This window comes from Meles meles, chromosome 5 (genome assembly GCF_922984935.1).
Source record: "Meles meles chromosome 5, mMelMel3.1 paternal haplotype, whole genome shotgun sequence".
NCBI classification, from domain to species: Eukaryota; Metazoa; Chordata; class Mammalia; order Carnivora; family Mustelidae; genus Meles; species Meles meles.
Genome location: NC_060070.1, coordinates 117,126,559 through 117,148,038, shown reverse-complemented (window position 1 = coordinate 117,148,038; position 21,480 = coordinate 117,126,559). Strand labels below are relative to the sequence as shown.

Below are 21,480 nucleotides of genomic sequence, written 5' to 3'. Positions count from 1 at the left end.
TGAAACAAATATTTTATGTTAATTAAAAAAAAACAACTGGGGATACCTGGGTGGCTCAATTGGTTAAGTGTCTGCCTTAGGCTCAGGTCATGAGCCGGGGGTCCTTGGATGGAGTCTTGTATCAGTCTCCTTGCTCAGTGCGGAGCCTGCTTCTCTGCCTGCTGCTCTCCCCGCTTGCTCTCTCTCTCTGACAAACAGACAAATAAAACTTAAAAAAAAAACAAAACCTGAAGTTGGAGAATGTGATTAGTCAAAGAAGTTTCATGAAAATGAAATTATTTTCCTAGGATTTATTTTAGCCTATAGGCTGAAACTTAAGAAAAGAACTATTGTGTGTTTTGGTCTCATGAAATCCTTTTTTTTCCATTTAGAAGTAGGTGAAACATAATCCCTTAAGAAAAGTACTCCCAAATAAAATACTATTACCAAACAAAATTAAAAGGCTATTCAAAAAGACAGATCACTTTACCTTTTTATCATAGAAAAACATTTATTTTCAACAGTATCTTTCACTGCCATGACATCTGAACAGGCTTTTAACTCTTTAAAGACCGACCTTAATACAGCAACATTACAGAAGATAAAATTTACATTTTTAAATAAGGACAGTAAAAAGTGAAAAAAGTTCAATGCTACATTGCTTAATATCCATGAAAAAAATTTAACTCAAGTTTAAGTACTTCTGATTTTATTAAAGAAAGTATAAAATATCAAATTCTACATTTTTAAACACTATTAAGAATCACTTATTTCTTCAAAGTACCAGCATGTTTCTCATACTTCCACATATCTTGAGATCTGAAAAAGAGAAAATGTAAATTGCGGTTCCCAGGCCTTTGAATTTTAAACTGATAAAATTCACATAAAAATTTGCCACCCTGACCATTTAAATATACAGTTTGGTGTGCAGTATATTCACTGTTCCATAACCTCCAGAATATTTTTCATCTTGAAAGACTGACAATCTATATGCATTAAACATCTCTCCATATTCTCCCTTTCACTGGCTCCTGAAAACCATTCAGCTTCTGTGAATTGATAACTCTAGGTATCTCATGTAAGTGGGATTACACAGTATTTATCCTTGACGGCTTATTTCACTCAGTAGTGTCATTACAGTTCACCTATGTTGTGCCTCAGGTCAGAATTCCCCTTGACAGGCCAACCTGTTTATCTATCCATTCATGCCTGAGTTGCCTTCACCTTTTGGCTATTATGAGTAAAGCTGCCATGAACATGGCACATTTGCCCACTCCTGAATTAATACTTCTAACTCTAAATGAGATATTAACTGGGGGCACCTGCATGGCTCAGTCGGTTAAGCCTCTGCCTTCAGCTCAGGTCATGATCTCAGGGTCCTGGGATCAAACCCTGCATTGGGCTCCCTGCTTGGTGGAGAGTCTGCTTCTCCCTCTCCCCCTGCCTCCTGCTTGTGCACTCTCTCTCTCTCTAATAAGTAAAATCTTTAAAAGGAAAAAAAAAATATTAACTGGAATTTAGGTAATAGGTAAAGAATTATCCTGAATAATTTATGTTAATGACTCTTAGAAATAATGCCGATTTCAATGAACACACCAACAATGTAGTTAAGGAATGCAGGCATTTGAAAGTCCAAAATTTGAAAGTGTTATTTACCTCTTCTCATAGGCTGGTACCACTTTTCAATAAGGACATTAATAATAAAACTTTTGGGGTTTTCCTTGGGGTTTCCCCAATTTTTTCTCCATTTCTTTTTTCAGTTTATTCGCCTCATACCTCTTGGCCATTGCCACAAGATCCTCTGGGATACTCTGAAAACATTGAATGTGTTATTAGGAGATTTTTCTTTCTGTTAACAGCTTTTCTACAATATGCTAAAATACTTTCAAGTCATCTCAGTCACAAAATCTCCCCAGTTTTGTGACATCTTTCCAACAACAAAATGTGTCTCCTTGCACGCTAAGCTCTGAAATCTATCTTGCAGCTAGAAAACCAGACTGATCTTCAACTTCCCTGACGCTACCACTCCCTGCTCATATGGCCCCTCAGTTGCTTCTCAGGGCCCTGAACAGGCGTTAACTGGTGCCACATTCCGGGGCATTCTGTCTGTTGGGCCTGAATATGTTCCCCTGCTGGAATCTGTATCCCATTCTTGTACAACAATTCTCCCAACCTCCACTCCACCGGCTTCTTTCGCACTATGATTCCCACTGCTGCTTACTCCCATTAGATTAGGCTCCCTAATTCTGGATTACAGCTCCTTGTCTTTGCCATGCTATGGCCCTCATAACATGTTTAACATCAGTTCACCCTGGTACACAGTAAGCCTATACTTGGAATCAATGAGATTATCTGGACATTGGAAAAGTGATACAAGGTAGAGTTCTAAGTTGGATAATCTCACCTGTTGTGCTCTTTCCAGAATATTAATTAACTCGCCAGCAACCCTCCAGTCGTTTCTAGTGAGGAGAGTAATAGATATCCCCGTCCTCCTATAAAAGAGTGGGGTGCGGGGGAAGGAACTCATGTAATTTGATTTCTGATTTATACTCATGGTTCAGTTAGCAAAACATTATAAATAGCTAAACCACAACTTTTTCATAAGCCCAAATATGTATTATATATTAAAAGTTAGCATCACTCAAACAGCCATTTAGAACTCAATAATCTGGAGCTGTTAAACAGTGTGCTTGTGGGGGATTTGATAGTAGTGCTCTCAGTGGCTCAGTGTGACAGATAGAAAGCAGAGACTGCAATAAGAAACAGCTGCAGCTCATCAGTGGGTCTGGCTGACTCGGGAACAGGCCAGTTAAGACAAGGATAAAGTAGCACGTCAGGCAGCCCAGACAATTCATAGGCAATAGAAAAGCCGGTTTCTGGCTAAGAATAGCCTGTGAACAGTGTAGTGAGAGTTGGCTTCTTTCTTTCTTTCTTTCCTTATTTTAAGATGTTATTTATCTATTTATTTGTCAGAGAGAGAGATCACAAGTAGGCAGAGAAGCAGGCAGAGAGAGAGGGGGAAGCAGGCTCCCCACCGAGCAGAAAGTCCGATGCAGGACTCGATCCCAGGACCCTGAGATCATGACCTGAGCTAAAGGCAGAGGCTGAACCCACTGAGCCACCCAGGCACCCCAAAGTTGGCTTCTTTCACAGGTAGACTGTGCTGACTTACCCTGCCCTTCCGGTGCGCCCTACTCTGTGCACGTATTCTTCGATGTTCCGGGGGAAATCATAGTTATAGACGTGTGTGATGTCAAGGACGTCAAGCCCCCGAGATGCCAAGTCTGTGGCAATCAATATTCTTACTTTACCTAAAGAATAAAACCAAAATATACATGCATATACATGCTGGTGTAAACCAACCCAAGACATAGCAGAAAATTATAATCTTCCCCTAATATCTAATTAGGCGAGCAGTTATTTTTAGTATTAAAGCACTTCGGAGAGTGAAAATGAGAAAGGGGCATTTATAGACTTTCTTTTAAACTGCTGGCGAATTATGGGGAACCTGGGTGGCTCAGCGGGTTAAGCCTCTGCCTTCGGCTCAGGTCACGGTCTCAGGGTCCTGGGATACAGCCCTGCATGGGGTTCTCTGCTGAGCAAGGAGCCTGCTTCTCTTCTCCTTCTCCCTCTGCCTGCTGCTCTGCCTACCTGTGTGCTCTATTTCTCTGTCCAATAAATAAATAAAATCTTAAAAAAAAAAAAATGAACTGCTGGCGAATTACAACACAGAACAGACCATGGTTCAGCAACCAACCCCTCAATCACCTGAACCACATCACGAAGATCTATGCCTTGCAGGGAAATTAATGAAAATAACCCCATCGCAAATTATTACCTTGATATCCAGGTTGAAATATTTGCTCTTTGAATTTGTATGGTTCTGAAGATCTGATTACTATTCAGAGCTCTTACCAGTATATTTTGGGCTCTGCAAGCTGAGGACAGATCTTACAAACGGGCTCCACTCAGCCATGCCCAGGCCTCACACCCTTCAGCGGCAACAAGTAACAACTTGCATAAATATACCTGTTTTGAAGTTTTCTAATGCCCTCTCTCGGTCACTCTGCTCCCTGTTACCATGAAGGGATTCTACTGATACATGTCGTAGAATCAGGTCGCTTGATAGGTGGTCAGCCCTGAAGCAAAAGACAGGGATTCTGAAGTGCTTCTTCTGATGCCACCAGCAATTCACTAGTTTTACTTGTATTAGTAAAAGACTGAATTAACATGCTAGAATGCATGCATCCCCCTTTTGAAATTAGTATGCAAAGAGAGCTAATGCTAAACAAATTGACTGAATGATTTAAGGATGTAAAAGAAAAATACCTACACAGCTTTTCTGCTGACAAACACTATGACTTTGTCTTTGGGAGACATGCTTTCTAGAAAAGTTTGGATATGAGAGCGTTTCTCTTCTTCCGTGGTGACAATTATGTTTTGTTTCACGGTACTTACTGCCTAAAGGAATAAAGATCACAGTACATCAAAACTGATGGGCAAACCTTATACATTGGCTCAGAATACATCTATTTCTATCCCTGGTTAAGTTTTAATAAACTGCTAACAAGGAAGAGGCAGGTCCTTGCAAAATGACCTGTACCTACTCAAAGACTTGTAGCTCAGCCTTTTGCTTCTTGCTCATTCACCCAATCTGAGCTGGAAACTTGGAATGCTTGGCAGTGCGTTTAAAGTAATTTGCTTACTATTTTTGGAAAAGAACCATGGAGTAAGGCCAAACTTTCATCATGAATTTGGGTACAGTCCTTACAATAAAGGAAGATGAGTAGCTTAGGATACAAGAATTTCCACTCAGGATTTTGACAACTTAATGCAAAATTTCAAAATATCATTGATATAATTTTTTAACCCAGAGATAGGACAGATTTTATTTTTATTATTTCTTTTTAAAGATTTGATAAAGAGACACAGTGAGAGAGGGAACACAAGCAGGGGGAGTGGAAGAGGGAGAAGCAGGCCTTCTGCCAAGCAGGGAATCTGATGTGGGGCTTGATCGCAGGACCCTGGGATCAGGACACCAGCCAAAGGCAGACACCCAACAAATGAGCCACCCAGGCACCCCTAAAATAGGTTTTAATAGCATTTAATGAAAGTAAAGAATGACATCTCTAGCCTCACTTTTCATGAAATCTGATGAAATGAATCTTGGCAATGACCTTTCATTATTACTGATGATTAAGTAAAAGGTCATTTTTTTCAATAACGACTAATTGAGGGGTGCCTGGGTGGCTCAATTGTTGGGTGTCTGCCTTGGGCTGGGGTCATGATCCCAGGGTCTCAGAATGGAGCCCAGCATCCTGCTCCCTGCTCGGTGTGGAGCCTGTTTCTCCCTCTTTCATTCTCCCTGCTTGTGTTCCCTCTCTCGCTGTGTCTCTGTCAAACAAATACACTTAAAAAAAAATGATTAATTGAAAGTTCGGATCTCAATTAAGGGAAAGGCTAGATAACTTTATAATGGAGGGGATACATACCAGAGACCTTCATGAATCATATAATTACTGACATCTGAACCCAATGATCCATCATGACTTCACCAAAAGACAACCCCAGACTTACATACATATACCTACATTAACCTTGTTTAGAACCTGATTTTAACAGGATTAAACAAAAATGAGATATCGGGAAAATAATAAGAAACGGATATTTGATGGTACTAAGGGATTATTAAAATTTTAAACTTGAGATGTTAAAAGTTAGTCTTAGATGTATCCTGAATTATTTATGAATAAAATCATATGTATCTAGAGTCTTTATAATTAGGGAGCAGGCAGAGGAGATACCCAAAACACAAAGTAACTAAAATTTTCATAATAAATATTTTTATAATAATAATAAACAAGCTTACCACTAGATCCAAAGTACCAACATATACTATCATTGGCTCTTTCAAATAAGACTGTGCAAGGCGACGGACAGCATATGGCCATGTTGCACTGGAAATAAAACATGATATAAATGTTAAAATTGTATTATAAATCAAATATTACTAAGTTTTTCCAAGGATGCTATGAACCAGATTACCCATGAAAGACACCCTGAGTACTTTTAAATAAGGGAGACTTTACAGACAATGTATATTTCACAAAGAATGGCTCAACTATAACAAAGCTACTACATGAAACTTTTAAATAAGTTTAATAAACAGGTGTATAAGGTAAAGGGGACCTACACCTTAAATTCTAACCTAAATTCTAATCATCTAAAATGAATTCATAAATTAGTTTTTTCTTGGCCTTCATTAAAGAAAAACAGAAAAAAAACCCCTAGTATTTTGTTAGCATTCATTGTCAACAGGCAAAAAACCAAATGCAAATGCAAAATAAAGGCATATGAAGTGTACTGATGAAAGGACATATAAATTAAAATGTTTTTCATCTATATATTACGAAAGCAATCACCTTTTATACTTTCACAGGAATTACAATAACGGGAATGTTAGTAAAAAAGCAAATGAGGGTGGTATTAAAAAGAAAACAAGTGAGGAAATTTAATGTATTCCCCAATTATATACTATTCTTTTTTATGTTAATGACACATAGGTCATATAAGCCCAGGAGATAATAGTCTATAGATCAGTCTGTATTTAAGTCACAATCATTTTTTTTCAGTTTTATATTGGGCAAAAAAGTTACTTGGCAATCAAAGGTTTATCTCTAAGGACAGGTAATCATTCAAATTTGAGGCCACCACTATGAAATAAAATCTCCTCTCCAAGGAGAGGTCCCCCTTAGGTTTTTATAGAAATCTCTGTGGGGCGCCTGGTGGCTCAGTCAGTTAAGCATCTGCCTTCCGCTCAGATCATGATCCCAGAGTCTTGGGTTTGAGCCCCACATCAGGCTCCCTGGGAGCCTGCTTCTCCCTCTCCCTCTGAGGCTCCCCCCACTTGTGCTCTCTCGCTTGTTCTCTCTGGCAAATCAATCTTTTAAAAAAATGTCTGTTACACGCAAAAAAATCTCTGTCTATAACTTAGGAAACCCAGTCATTGTTCCGCAGTTACACTGAGTTGCTATTCCTAAGTGATGACAAGCCTTTTACCTGGGGATCTCAAGACACCTTTAAGCAATGCTCTAAAATCCTCTGGAAATCCAAAAGAATAGAGTTCAGGCCACCGATTTCTATTTTACAGACTAACAGTTAGGCATACACCTACCTTGTCATAATAGTCTGCCTGTCTGGGCGCACATCTAATAAAATCTTCATTATCTGGGGTTCAAATCCCATATCTAGCATCTTGTCGGCCTCATCTAGTACCTGCATCAAAATTGACAACGGCTACCTTAGATATGGGAAATGTGCTCTTTATGAACAGAATACTATGGTAAGGGAACTGTTCTCTCATTTCCGCTATTACTTAAGCCACTATTTTAGTTTCTTCAAGACAAAGTGATCTAGAGTTGTAATAGACTGACTTGATTCTTTAAGTTGGCTAACAGTTTCTAGATCTAAGAAAAACTGTAAATGTCTTAAATATCCCCATGGAGGGGCACCTGACCTTGGAGTTTGGGGACTGAGCCCCACAATGGGCTCTAGGCTCAGTGCAGGAGTCTGCTTGAGATCCTCTCCCTCTGTGCCACACCCACCATCCCCTCCCGCCCCACTTGCATGTGTTCTCTAAAATAAATCTTTAAAAAAATAAAAGTAAAAAAAAACCAAATCCATGTGGATTTTAATTTTCTTTTATATATCTCTATGTTCTCCAACATTTATAAAAAAAAAACAAAACTAAAATAGAATTCTCAAAATCCTTATTTTAACATGCCAGAGGGAATGGAAACTATCCCTAGGATTTGAAACCATTATAAAATGGACAACAATTCTAAAGAACTGTTTTAATAAGAGTTCAGTTCTGGGCACCCAGCTGGCTCAGTCAGTAGAGCTAGTGACCCTTGATCTCAGGATTGTAAGTTTGAACACCAGGTTTGGTGTAGAGATCACTTAAAAATCTTAAAAAAAAAAAGGGAGGGGGACGCCTGGGTGGCTCGGTCAGTCAAGTCACTGCCTTTGGCTCAGGTCATGATCCCAAGGTCCTGGGATCGAGTCCCACATCAGGCTCCTTGCTTGGCAGGGAGCCCGCTTCTCTCTCTGCCTCTGGCTGCTTGTGTGTGTGTGTGTGCGCACGCTCTCGCTCTCTCTCTGACAAATAAATAAATAAATAAAATCTTAAAAAATAAAAGTTCAGTTCTTCCTCCCAGTATCCCAAACCCTCCATCATTACCAAGTAGGTTATACTTCTGAGGTTAACAAAGTTATTCATTTGTAGATCATTTAGTCTTCCAGGGGTTGCAATAATAATGTCTACTCCTTTTTTCAGATCTTGTATTTGTCCATTTCTATCTCCACCGCCATATATACAAACACTTAAAAAAAAAATTGGATCATGTTCAGGTAAGGAATGTCCCATCACAAAGCAAAATCCCAACTAACCAAAGCATTTTGGGTATAAAATAACACAGTAAAAAGCATGTAAGTCAGAAAGAGTATCAGATACCTTCTGGGTAGCATTAGCCCCATTCCAAAACCATCCATATGCATCAACCCACAATGATGTGTCCTCAAGAGCGACATTTGCATCACTGTTACTTGACCTCACTGCCCTGGCTACCATTGATTTGGACTGGGGCAATGCCTGACCCATGGTAAGCCATTCAGATTCTCTACATGTGTGAAAAATAATAGGGAGAATGTAAAAAACTAGGGTTTATTAAAATGCGGATGCAAGAATGGACAAAGATGACTTACCTTTTAAGGCCTTTATATGAATACTTAGAACATTCAGATTCTACTTGAAGTGCTAATTCGCGGGTAGGTGTAAGGACTAACATGCCTGGTCCATTCCTTTCTCCTCTAATTCTTTGGAGAGAAAATAATTGGTAAAGTACCTGATTCAGATACATAGTATATTTCAGAATTTGGCAATGGATGTCACACACATTTACAAAACATGTAAAAATACTGAAGAACAGCACACAAAAGAACTCCCAAGGGCTCAGATACCAGCCTTTTCATTTAGCATGGTCAACATTGTCTCACACAATTGGAAATGATAACTTAAACATTAGTATTTCACTATTCAGACTACCTATGGCTTCCTAAAAATGTTTTGACAATTTATACCCTCACCACCACGGTACAAGTGCATTTCCCTGAGGCTTGGCATTACTTTTTGACCAATGCAACAGACAAAAAAGAAACTTGCATTTTTGGTATCCATATCTGCTAACCCCCTACAAAGAGAACCCCACTGCAGAAATTCTTACACAGGCTGTGAGTCCAAGTGTATAAATCCAGGCATTAAGTAGGACAATGTCTTCCCTGTTCCAGTTTGGGCTACTCCTATAAGATCTATACCCTGTAGAACTATCGGCCATGATTGCGACTAAAAAAGAAAGATCAACATTAAAATTAAAAGTGCATCTTTTAGTCACATGCCCCTCCTCTCCTAAGCCCAAACTTCTTTCAATAAACATTTTTAAGTGCTAGGCACCAGTGGTACAGGGGTGTTTCGGGGGAATGTTCACAAGGTATGTTACTCCTTGCTGATTTAACTTCTAATAATCAGATATTGTGGTGCCCGCATGGCTCAGTGAAGGTCTGCGTTGGGTTCTGGTCACAATCCTGGGGTCCTGGGATGGAGCCCCACAGTGGGCTTCCTGCTCAGTGGGGAGTCAGCTTCTCCCTCTGCCCTCCCCACCCCCACACTTGTATTCTCTCTCAAAAAAAGAATAAAATCTTTAAAAAATTAAAGATATTGTTTGAGGGGGGGATCTGTCAGCAGAATATTGGAATTAAAGAAAGAAAGGGGGAAAAAGCATACCTGAATCGGGGTTGGCTTTTGAAAGCCTGCCTTTTTAATGTTTTCCATAACCTCAGGAAAATACTGAAAAGCATCCTCAAATTTACAAGTAGGATTGGGTATATGACGCTTCTCACCTTCTTTGAGGTCATCACACATTATATTATAATTTTCTTTCCTTTAAGGAAAAATAGAACAAATCTTAGCGGCTTTAGTCACTTCATTCCCAAAGCCAGAATTTTTTGCCAGCATTAGAGCTCATCGTATCTAGAAATTCAACTGCAACTGTAAAGTTACAATAAGATGTAACCACAAAAAAATAGAAGTGAACACATCTTTTTCTAATCAGAATAGTTATCAGAAAGGGAAAAAAGGAGTGCCTGGGTGACTCAGTCGTTAAGCATCTGCCTTCAGCTCAGGTCATGATCCTAGGGTCCTGAGATCGAGCCCCACGTTGGGCTCCCTGCTCAGTGGAGTGCCTACTTCTCCCTCTCCCTCTGCTTGCTGGTCTGCCTCTCTGTCAAATAAATAAAATCTTAAAAAAAAAAAAAAAGAGGGGAAAAAATTCCATTTTATGAAGGGGCCAGTGAAATTTCATGGAAATGGGAATAGAGCCTGAAAATTGCATACTTCATGATTCAAATCAGACTTTGCAGACACAAAAATTTGTATGGAACAAAGTTCCATACATATTTTCTTAACTTATCCTCAACAATCCTGCTAACTGGCAATTATTCTCCTTTGACAGGTGATCATTACTTACTTACCCAAAGTCTGAGCTAGAATAACTCTTCTTTCTGCTATACCATACTTAGTTTTACAACAGACTTTGAGAGAAAAAAAAAATGTTGCTGTCAGGACTTTTAATTCCAGATAGTAAGCACTGAAGAATAAGAAATGCATTAAATCAATTTATTTTCAACAGTTGTAGAAATAATTCTCTAAAAGTGTTGTCCAATACAGCAGGCACTAACCAAATGAATCTTTTAAAATTTCAAATGGAAAACTCAGTTCCTCCATTATACGAGTCATATTTTAAGTATTCAATAACTATATAGATAACGACTGCTCTATTGGACATAAATATCACCCTTTTTCCATCTTTGCAGAAAGGTTTATTGGATAGCAATACTCTAAAATATCATGTAGGATTCAATCAAGTTTATGTGAACACCAAGAGGCGTAGCCTTCAAATGTAATCACTTTGAAGCTTTTCCTAATGAGCAGCAACTATACAAATACTTAAGGTAATAATAAAAGCACCCACCTCCAAGTGTCTATTTGCACCTGTGACATTGAACTTGTTGTTTCTGACTCCACATAGAAGTTTTTCTTAATTGGCGGTAGACCTGGGACAAAGATTAAAGTTAAAACTTCGATAAATTATCAGAATTTACACTTCATTGAAACTTATTCAAAGTAACAGAAATCAAACTAAAATACTTATTAAATTCACCCTTACAATTTTAGATATCTGTTCTTTGCCAGTCAGGCTTATGCTAGTCTCTGAAATCGGTTTTAGTTTACCTTTTGATTACATTTTTTTACCCAAGAAAGAGAATTTTAATAATTAATTTTAATATAAAAGAAAAAAATAGATAAAAAAATTTTAAAAAACCCGTTGTCAAAAAGAAAGCTGTATGTATTTGGTACAATTTCTATTATTCTTAAGTTGGGATGAAATTACTTGTTTTATAATAAATATAACTTTTTCATAGAAAAAAAAAGAAAGGAAGTATGGTTTACAAGACAATTATCCCAATTGATTAATCTTCTCTAAAACACAGTAGACTGATTTTTTTTTCCTTTTCTTTTGACGGTCTATCCCATTTCTGTCTAGGAATAGAGTATTTCTTTTTCCACGTTCTGAGGCTACTTTTTGTTTTCTTTTTTCTTTTTTTAAAGATTTTATTTATTTATTTGACAGAGAGAGAGATCACAAGTAGACAGAGAGGCAGGCAGAGAGAGAGGAGGAAGCAGACTCTCTGTGGAGCAGAAAGCCCGATGCGGGGCTCGATCTCAGGACCCTGAGATCATGACCTGAGCCGAAGGCAGCGGCTTAATCCACTAAGCCACCCAGGCGCCCCTACTTTTTGTTTTCTTATATTCCTCGCAAACTTCCTCCGAATCTAAATCCTTTCTCTGGCCTCCCTACTCCATATCTCCCCACCTATCCTGTCCAGGTGGCCCTGGTGACAACATGCAGATAGACCGACCCCTGAATTAGTCATTGTTACTATTGGTCACTATCAGTCCATTAGCTTTTAAATTTTAAATAAAGGTTGTGTTGCCGCCTCACTCTAATAGCCAGAATTAGTACCTGAATTTACTCGGAAATTTAGTGAATATAAGATGAAACATAACGCTCCATATATAATTCCAGGTGAGACTTTCGTTTAAAACTAAAGCAAATGAACAAACCCAAATCTCTTCTCAAGAACTATTTTTCTTTCTTTATTAAATGGTTTTCCCTTTTTATTTTGCCGCTGTCAACCAGGACACTCCAGGATCAATTTTTGTTCAACTGTAGGCAACAATGTTAAACGACTTATGGTTGGCATGTTTATTGCCTTAATTTTCCCCTTATACCCCATTTTCTTTCCATTTTATTAAACTCCTGCTGTGAGTTACCTCAAATAAGACAAAATATTAAGTATAGTATTTTAATTTCCCACTTAGAGCATAGATTACAGCCCAGACAACACAGAAACAAATCTTGCCCTAGAGACTAATTGTAGCACTTAATACTTTGTTATCATTTTTCATATTAATTTCATCACTAGAAATAAGACATTGTAGAGGATAAAAACCTCATGAGGTTAAAAAAAAAAACCCACCTCAAGTGATACATCAATACTACATGTAAATGTTAGGATATAGCACTAACCTTCCCACTTTTTTCTCCCCCATTTCAAAGCATCTTCTCGAATTTGATCCCAATCAATCAATGGCTGATTCTCTGTAACATTACTATCTGTCTTTACATCTCTTCCAACAGAAGGTTGGAATGCAACAACATCTGTTAAAATATTTTTATCGAATTAGTTTCAAAACAAATCCTAATTGTACAAATTCCCCCAAACCACTTTACTATTTTGTTTAAAAACCAGACAATAATGCTTAAAATATAAAATGTGGGTTTTAGTACTACAATGCTATGACAATAGTAGTCATGGTTTGTCAGTTACCAGATTTATGAGGATATTTATGAGGATAATACCAGATTATGAGGATAAATGAGGAAAATACATTTATTGAAGAGAAGGAAAATAGGAGAGCCTAGTGTTTGCTGATAAATCATGTTAAGCTTATAAGAATCCTGTGAGCCAGATGTCACCCCAGGTTAACAGATGAAGAGTTTTAAAGGCTTCCTAAAGTTCCCTTCCCAAGAAACACTATGAAGCAATGCTGCCATGTGAACCCAAGATGCAGTTCTTTTTACTTTCACGTTGCTTCTGGAAATGGCTCAATAATGGCTTTTTCTCTAGTCCAAGCAGGTCTGAATTTTTGTTTTTGTTTTGTTTTTAACTAAATCTGAGATTTTTCTTAAGTAAACTCTATACCCAGCCTGGGGCTTGAACTCATGACCTGAAGATCAAGAATTGCATGTTCTATTGACTGAGCCAGCCAGGTACCCTAGAGATTCTTTAAATACCAAATAACTAGACAGTTTTCAAAGTCAATCACATTCTAGAGAGGAGGAGACCATAGAATCAGAAGGTCAGAACTAATCCTTCTTCTACCATTAATAGTGAATGTATTAAAAGGTTATTTTTGTTTTCACCTATCTGCAGCTAAAAGTAAAACTGCTAGGCTTAACCACAGAGATTAAGTGTCTTAATTTGAGGAAAACAGTATTCTGGGATTTCAAAGAAAAATAAGTCCCTAACAGATAAGATTTAATGATGGCAATCTGAAGCTTTGTTGTCAAGAGAAGCCTCATCTATAATGCCTTATAACACTGAATGCAATTTTAAAAATTTTACAAGGCTGTATGTAGTAAGCAAAAATTACTTACCAGTTCTGAGTTTTGAACTGTAATTTTCTTGTTTTTTAACAAGATTATCTATCACTGTTTTGGCCTTCGCCTGCATCACCTTGTCGCCAAAGATTCTGACCTCTGCTTCTTCTGAATGATCTTTTATTATCTAGATGCAGCAGAAAAATAGGTGAGACTGAAGTCCCCTTACCATGGCCCCCACATCCAAACATCACTCAACTACAAACAGTATAAAAATTTAAAGGAAAAATAGTATTGCTATCAATCAGTGTCTTAATTTCTAATTTTTGAGGGCATTCTACAGTCAACAAATTTATCCTGAGATTCACCCCCTGGTTGGATGAAAAGGAGCAGGACAATCTAAATTTAAAAACTACTGTGACAGGGGTGCGTGGGTGGCTCAGTCAGTTAAACATCTGACTCTTGGTTTCAGCTCAGGTCATGATCCCACCACGGTGGGAGTGAGTCCCACGTCGGCCTCTATGCTCAGTGTAGAGTCTGCTTCAGATTCTCTCTCCCTCTCCCTCATTCTTTCTCTCTCAAGTAAATAAATCTTTTAAAAAAGTAAATAAAAGCTACTGTGACCACTAGAGAATAAATTCAGCAACTCGTTTTAGAAGATTAAGATGTTAATCTGTCCTCTTAACTATCAAATTGTAATTTGTCAAATCTTGCACAACTGTAGGGATTTGTCTTTGTGGTGTATAAATACCACCTGACTGAACTGTCAGGTTACTTACAGGAACTCTTGAACTTGAGGGGATGCCCTACTTCCACCACGTTTATGGTAATGGAACCAACTTACTACAAGGCTGACATTTGGAGGCTAAGATCTACAAGTCACATCTTTCAGTGTACATAATCTCAGATACCCACACTGATTCAATAGTAACTAGAAACTGCTGTACCAAATGCTGTCTGACTGGTGATTCGGAGCTTGCCATTTGCACTGTTTACAGACAACTCTGTGGAAGTTCTTAAATGAGGCTGAAACTAATGCTGAGAAGATGAGAAAGAGATCTACCTAGAATGGGGATGCAGGAGGTCTTAGACCTCCCTTATGAGCAGGAGTTCTATCAGCTAAGATAGGAGAGAGTGTGGCAGGAGTCCACTGGCGACACTCAAGAGGGAGTTAGAGGAGGGAGTGAAGGAAAAGGAGCTGGATCAAGTGGACCACGCTAAGAAGTCTGGACTTCTTAAGACCCTGAGATATCAGAAGAAGTTTTAATGCATGAAAAGAAGAATTATGAACACAATTATTGCCCTGGTCACGGTAGAGAATGGTTAAAGGGGGTAAGACTGGAAGCAGGGTGAACCGTTAGGGGAGAACACCCCAAATGATGGGATTCTCCTTGAGAAACACAGGAAACAGAAAGCACTGGTTACAGGATAAGGAACAGGAAGTAATCGGAGATTCCCGGCTTGGAGACTGGGTGAATGATGTTGCTGCTGAGACTGGGAACAAAGGAGTGGGTGCATGAGAGCCACGAAGCACGTAATGAATATTCCCTCAAATGACCTCATTTGTCAGTGGAGATTATCTGTAAAGATTTTTCCTCCAGGAGTCACAAAACCTGGACCTGGAATGGACCACAGTATGTGAAATTACTACATTGCTACTAAATCACTACCGTTATATTAACAGCTAAACAAAAATTAGAGTTAGAAAAGAACTACACTCTTTGAGGATTTAAGATCTCAGACGACTTACCTGTATTTTTGTGTTTGTTGTACTTTGGATGTCTTTTATTTTTGAGCCCCCACGACCTATTTTTAAAAATAAAATTTTGTCAAAGTTATAATCAAAATCACAATTGGGTATCACTTCATACCTATTAGAATGGCTAAAAGGAGTGGGGCACCTGGGTGGCTCAGTTGATTAAGCGGCTGCCTTCAGCTTAGATCTTGATCCCAGGGTCCTGGGATGAAGCCCCGAATTGTGCTCCCTGCTCAGCAGTGAACCTGCTTCTCACTCTCGCTATCTCTGTCTCTCTCTCTCCAATAAATAAAAAAAAAATCTTAAAAAAGAAAGAAAAGAAAGGAAGAAAGGAAGGAGGGAGGGAGGGAGGGAAGAAGGGAAGAAAGAAAAATACAAGAGAGGGACATCTGGGTGGCTGAGTGAGTTAAGTGGCTGCCTTCGGCACAGATCATGATCTCAGGGTCCTGGGATGGAGACCCCTGTGTCTGGCTCCCTATTCAGTGGAGAATCTGCTTCTCCCTCTGCCCCTTCCCCCCACTCATGCACGCTCGCTCTGATCTCTCACTCTCAAATAAATGAATAATCTTAAAAAATACAAGAGATAAGTGTTGGTGAGAATGTGAAGAAAAGGGAAGCCTTGTGCACTCTTGGTGGGAATGTAAATTGGTGCAAGCATGCAGGGTCCCCAAAAAACTAAAGATATAACTACCATAGGATTTAGCAATTCCACTTATGGATCTATATCCAAAGGAAACAAAACCACTATCTCAAAGAGCTATCTAGATTCCCATGTTCATTACAGCATTATTCACAATAGTCATGAGGTAGAACCAAGCTAAAGGTCTACCAACAGATGATTAGATGAAGAAACATGGTATAAACATGCTAGAGAAGATTTTGGCCTTAAAAAAGTAAATTCTATCATTTGTAACATGAATAAAACTAGAGGACAGTTATGCTAAATGAAATAAGCCAATCACAAAAAGCAAATAGTGCATGATCTTCTTGGAAGTGTCTAATGTAGTCAAACAAAGAAACAAAATAGAATGGTATGTTCCAGGGATGGGAAAAGGGGGAAATAGGGAGTTAATTGTTTAATGGGTAGTTTCAGTCAGGCAACATGAAGACATTCTACAGCTCTGTCACACAACATTGTTCTTATAGTTAACAGTACTGTACCACACACTGTAACCCTAAAATTAAGCTTAATTTTTTTTAACCACACTAAGGGAAAAAAAGTGGCTCCAGACCAACATTAAGCAGGTGCCCTCTAGCACTGTGCCTGCACTGTCACAGGAGCTCAATAAGTGTTGAGTGATTTTTAGCGCAAACCTAGTGGCTTTCACTTATGGAGCATCACTTGTCAGATCCTTGAGCCTGAGCCTTCTTGAAGGAAGACTGAATCTCTAGCTGGTCTAGCAGTCAGTCTCCTAATGCTCTATTTTAATCGCAGCCTAAAAAAAATGTGGTTGTTTTTAAACCAGGTTTAAGAGGGTAAACAAAATATTAGCTCCCATACCTAATAGGGGAAATGTTGGAATTTATCCTCAGTTTTAATGGCCACGAAGGGGGCAAACCTCTATTCCTATTGTTTCTAAATGTTTCTCAAAGGTGAATTTGTAAGACTCAAGATATACTAAGAAGAAAGATCCTGTTTTTCAGCAGATGAATCATATTCAATAAAAGAAACTAAGCGCAAGATCTGGCCAAAGGTCTGAACAACCCTATAATATCCTAAACCTTGTTCAGTGGCTCTAAGTGGTGCCCAGAGGAACAGACTATACTCAGGACTGCTTTGTTGTTCATTTTGGGGTAAACTGTGAAAAGATTTGACCTTTCATCCCAAAGATTTCATACATCTGTTTGTTCTACCAAAATATCGTCTCCATGAAATATCAAATGTGCATTAAATGACTAATACAGCATCGTAAGGTATTATGAATATCACAGGTCAAGTCCTGAATCTCATTAAGTGGCGGCTGATAGGAGGCGAGGAGAGTGGGGCGTGGATGCCTTGCCCAGGCTCCGCCCCCGGCCCTGCCCGACACACCCATCCTCCTTCACTCACCGATCACAGCGCCCACCCACACGTTCTTCAATCCAAAGCAAAGCGGCGGTTCTCGGAGGCCCGCGGTCACAGGTTGCTGGAGGCCGGAGTTCTTCCAGCCGCCACCTCTGCCGCCCCTACGGGCCTCCGAAACTCTCGGATTCGGGTCCTCCGCCGGCCTCCTTTCCGGAGCACGGAACAATGCCGAGTTTCGCCGGGAAGCAACGACCCACGAGGAGGCGTTAGCGTCTCCTTCTTGCCTCGACATGGTTCCGTGAGGAAGATCCGGCGCGTCCGACGTCGCTCCCGTCTGGCTCTACACCACTCCACCGTGCCGTCGTAGACTTTTCTACTAGTGCAGCCACGCAGCCGCTACTTAAGGAGCCCGCTCGCGGCTCGACCGGCCCTTTCCCCGCCCCGCCCCGCCCTGGCCGCACATCCATTGGTGCAGGAGACGTCGTGGGCGGGACTCTGAAGGTTTGACCAATCCACTCTCTTTAACGTGTGAGCGCTCCGTAAACGTGTCAGCGCTCCTTGAACGTGTCATTGCGCCGGCTTCGTGTTCCTTTTCAGGCGTGGGACTCCCGGGTCTCCTTTTGGGCTTTGCCCTGCTGAATTCCCACCCCAAGTACCCATCTCAGTGACTCGTAAACATCAGTCCCTTTTGCAACATGGCCCAGTACATACATTAAAAAAAAAAAAATTGAAACAGAAGGGTGACAAAACAGCATTTACTATTGCTATCAGAGCAGCACTTGACATACTTAACTCTATATTCATTTTTAAAATATAGGTTGTAATCCACAAAATAAAATGACTCACAGTTTAAAAACCCCTGGGCTAAAAATGGTGCTTCAACTCTTCACACAGCATTTGACCAGAATGGTTGCTGTAGTATTAGAGCTAACAAAATAAATTTAATAAATGCTTGAAGCACTCCCATCATTGCATGGTGGCTCTGTGGCTGAACATAATATTTCAGTGCTGGAAGCCAGCTAGGAGTGCCCCTACTTTGATTAGGATCTCTGAATTATCTAAACAAATCTCAGTTCACTCACCTATCAAAGTAGTTATCTAATATGTTGTGCTGGGAAATGAAAAAAAGGAAAACCGATAACTAAACCTGGTCCATATAGGTTGAATGGGTTAACTCACATGGGATTAACTGTAACTTTTACTGTAACATCTCTGGAGAAATAGGATTACAGTGCTATTAAAGCACCCAGAAAATAGATAAAAGCATAAATGTGTCTCATATTTAATATCATTATCTAATCCTTAATATGAAATGGATAGTATTAATGACCTTTAGAGAGGGATTTTGTTGGATTAGAGTTCTAATCTAATCTAGTCTAGTTTAATCCAATCTAATCTAATCCTAATATTCTGTTGAGGATTTTTGCATCTAGGTCCATGAGAAAGAGGTCTGTAGTTTTTACAAAGTCTTTTTTTTTTTTTTTTTTTTTTTTAAAGATTTTATTTATTTATTTGACAGAGAGAGAGATCACAAGTAGGCAGAGAGGCAGGCAGAGAGAGAGGAGGAAGCAGGCTCCCCACGGAGCAGAGAGCCCGATGCGGGGCTCGATCCCAGGACCCTGAGATCATGACCTGAGCCGAAGGCAGCGGCTTAATCCACTGAGCCACCCAGGCGCCCCAGTTTTTACAAAGTCTTTGGTTTTAGTACTGGGTTCATTAGTTAGGAAGCTTTCCTTTATCTTCTATTTTCTGGAAGAGATTGTAGAAAATTTGTATATTTTCACCCCCTTCCTCCTCCTCTTCCTCCTCCTCCTCCTCCACCTCTTCCTTCTCCTTCTCTTTGGTTTACCCTGTTATTTTATTGATTGTATAGTATTTCACAGTATTCCTAAACATAGATGTATTACTTTTAGCTACTTTTATTGTGAAATATATTATACACACAGAAAGTACATAGAACAAAACTATAACTTAATAAATAATTATGCAGTGAAGGGAAATTGGTTGGCTCAGTTGGGGGAGAGTGCGACTCAATCTTGGGGGTCATAAGTTTGAGCCCCACATTGGGTTGGGGTTACTAAAATTAAAAAAAAAGTAAAGAAATCATTATCATGCAGTGATGTAACCATCACCCAGGTCAAAAAAGTAGAACTTAGCAAACACCCCTGCTACCACTTCTTTAACCAGTCCTTTCTTGGATGGAATTTTATGTATCTCAATTTTTCTATTTTAAACTATGCTAAAATATGGTATATTTTCTTCTTTAAATGTTTTGTAGAAATCACCAGTGAATATATCTTATCCCGGTGCTTTCTGTTTTGTAAAGTTAAGTGTTGATTTAATTTCTTTATGTCATTCCTATTCAACTGATTTCTTCTTATGAGTTTGGGCAGATGGTGTCTTTCAAGGAATTGATCCCTTTCATCTAAATTGTCAAATTTGTGGACATGGAGTTGTTCATAATACTCTTTCATTATTTTTTTTTAAGATTTTATTTATTTATTTGACAGACAGAGATCATAAGTAGATAGAGAGGCAGGCAGAGAGAGGAAGGGAAGCAGGCTCCCTGCTGAGCAGAAAGCCCGACGTGGGGCTCGATCCCAGGACCCTGGGATCATGACCTGAGCAGAAGGCAGAGGCTTTAACCCACTGAGCCACCCAGGCGCCCCTCTTTCATTATTTTTTTAAAGTCCACGGGATATGTAGTGATGTCCCCTTTTTCATTTTTGATATTAGTAATTTATGTCTTGTCTCTTTTTTTCTTTGTTGGCCTGGCTAGAAGTTTATGATTTTATTGCTCTTTTCAAAGAAAGTGCTTTTGATTTGATCCATTTTCTCTATTGATTTCCTGTTTTCAATTTTATTGATATCTACCCTATTTTTTTTTAGGATTTTGTTTATTTATGAGAGAGAGAAAACAGGCGCGGCGGGTGGGAGGTGCAGTGGGCAGAGGGAGAAAGAGAAGCAGACTCCCCCCTAAGCGGAGCCTGACTCAGGGCTAGATCCCAGAATTCTGGGATCATGACCTGAGTGGAAGGAAGATGCTTAACCAACTGAGCCACCCAGGTGGCCCTGATATCTACTCTAATTTTTATATTTCTTTTCTTCTGCTTATTGTGTATTTAATTTGCTCCTCTCTTCTTCTGGTTTCCTAAGATGGAAACTTAGATGATCGATTTTAGATTTTTCTTCTTTTTTAATATATGCATTCAAGGCTATAAATTTCCCTCTAAGCACTCTGGGTCTGTGGCTTGTCTTTTCACTCTTTTTTCCCTTCCTTCCTATTTTTTTTTTAAGATTTTATTTATTTATTTATTTGAGAAAGAGAGGGAGAGAGGACACACAGCAAGGGAAGTGGCAGAGGGAGAAGCAGGATCCCCACTGAACAAGGAGCCCAACAGGGGGCTTGATCCCAAGACCCTGGGATCAAGACCTGAGCCAAAGGCAGAAGGCAACTGAGCCAAGCAGGCACCCCTTGTCCTTTCACTTTCTTAATAGTATCTTTCACAGAGCAGAAGTTTTAAATTTTCAGTATTGTTCTATTTTCTTTGTTTATTGGTGTTTTGTTTTTTGTTTTTTTAATAATCTCTGCATGCAATGTGGGACTTGAACTCATGATCCCTAGATGGAGAGTCTCATGCTCTATGGACTGAGCCATTCAGGCACCCCCAGAGTTGTTCTACTTTCTGAAGAACTTCCTTCACTTTATCCTGCCACATAAAGGTGAATTTTACCAAATATGAGGAAGAAATTATACCACTTCTCTACAATCTCTTCCAGAAGATAGAAGCAGAGGGAATACCTCCTAACTCATTGTATGAGGTCAAAATTACCCTAACACCAGGAGTGAACCCTAAGGTAAACTGTGGACTTGAGGGGTGCCTGGGTGGGTCAGTGTGTTAAGCCTCTGCCTTCGGCTTAGGTCATGATCTCAGGGTTCTGGGATGGAGTACCGCATCGGG

The 21,480-nt window shown here is 39.4% G+C and overlaps 1 protein-coding gene across 1 annotated transcript; it reads right to left on the bottom strand.

Moving 5' to 3' along the window:
- Positions 1 to 1,673: 1,673 nt before the first annotated feature.
- Positions 1,674 to 17,810, bottom strand: DDX43 (DEAD-box helicase 43). Its single transcript, XM_046004053.1, has 16 exons — positions 17,564 to 17,810; positions 15,508 to 15,563; positions 13,815 to 13,944; positions 12,684 to 12,815; positions 11,064 to 11,145; positions 9,818 to 9,974; positions 9,261 to 9,379; positions 8,743 to 8,853; positions 8,219 to 8,360; positions 7,154 to 7,254; positions 5,849 to 5,936; positions 4,313 to 4,440; positions 4,009 to 4,118; positions 3,152 to 3,290; positions 2,384 to 2,471; positions 1,674 to 1,790 (listed from the first exon to the last, which is right to left on the bottom strand). Exons 1-16 carry the CDS (start codon positions 17,808 to 17,810, stop codon positions 1,674 to 1,676), a joined length of 1,947 nt encoding a protein of 648 aa, XP_045860009.1.
- Positions 17,811 to 21,480: the final 3,670 nt, after the last annotated feature.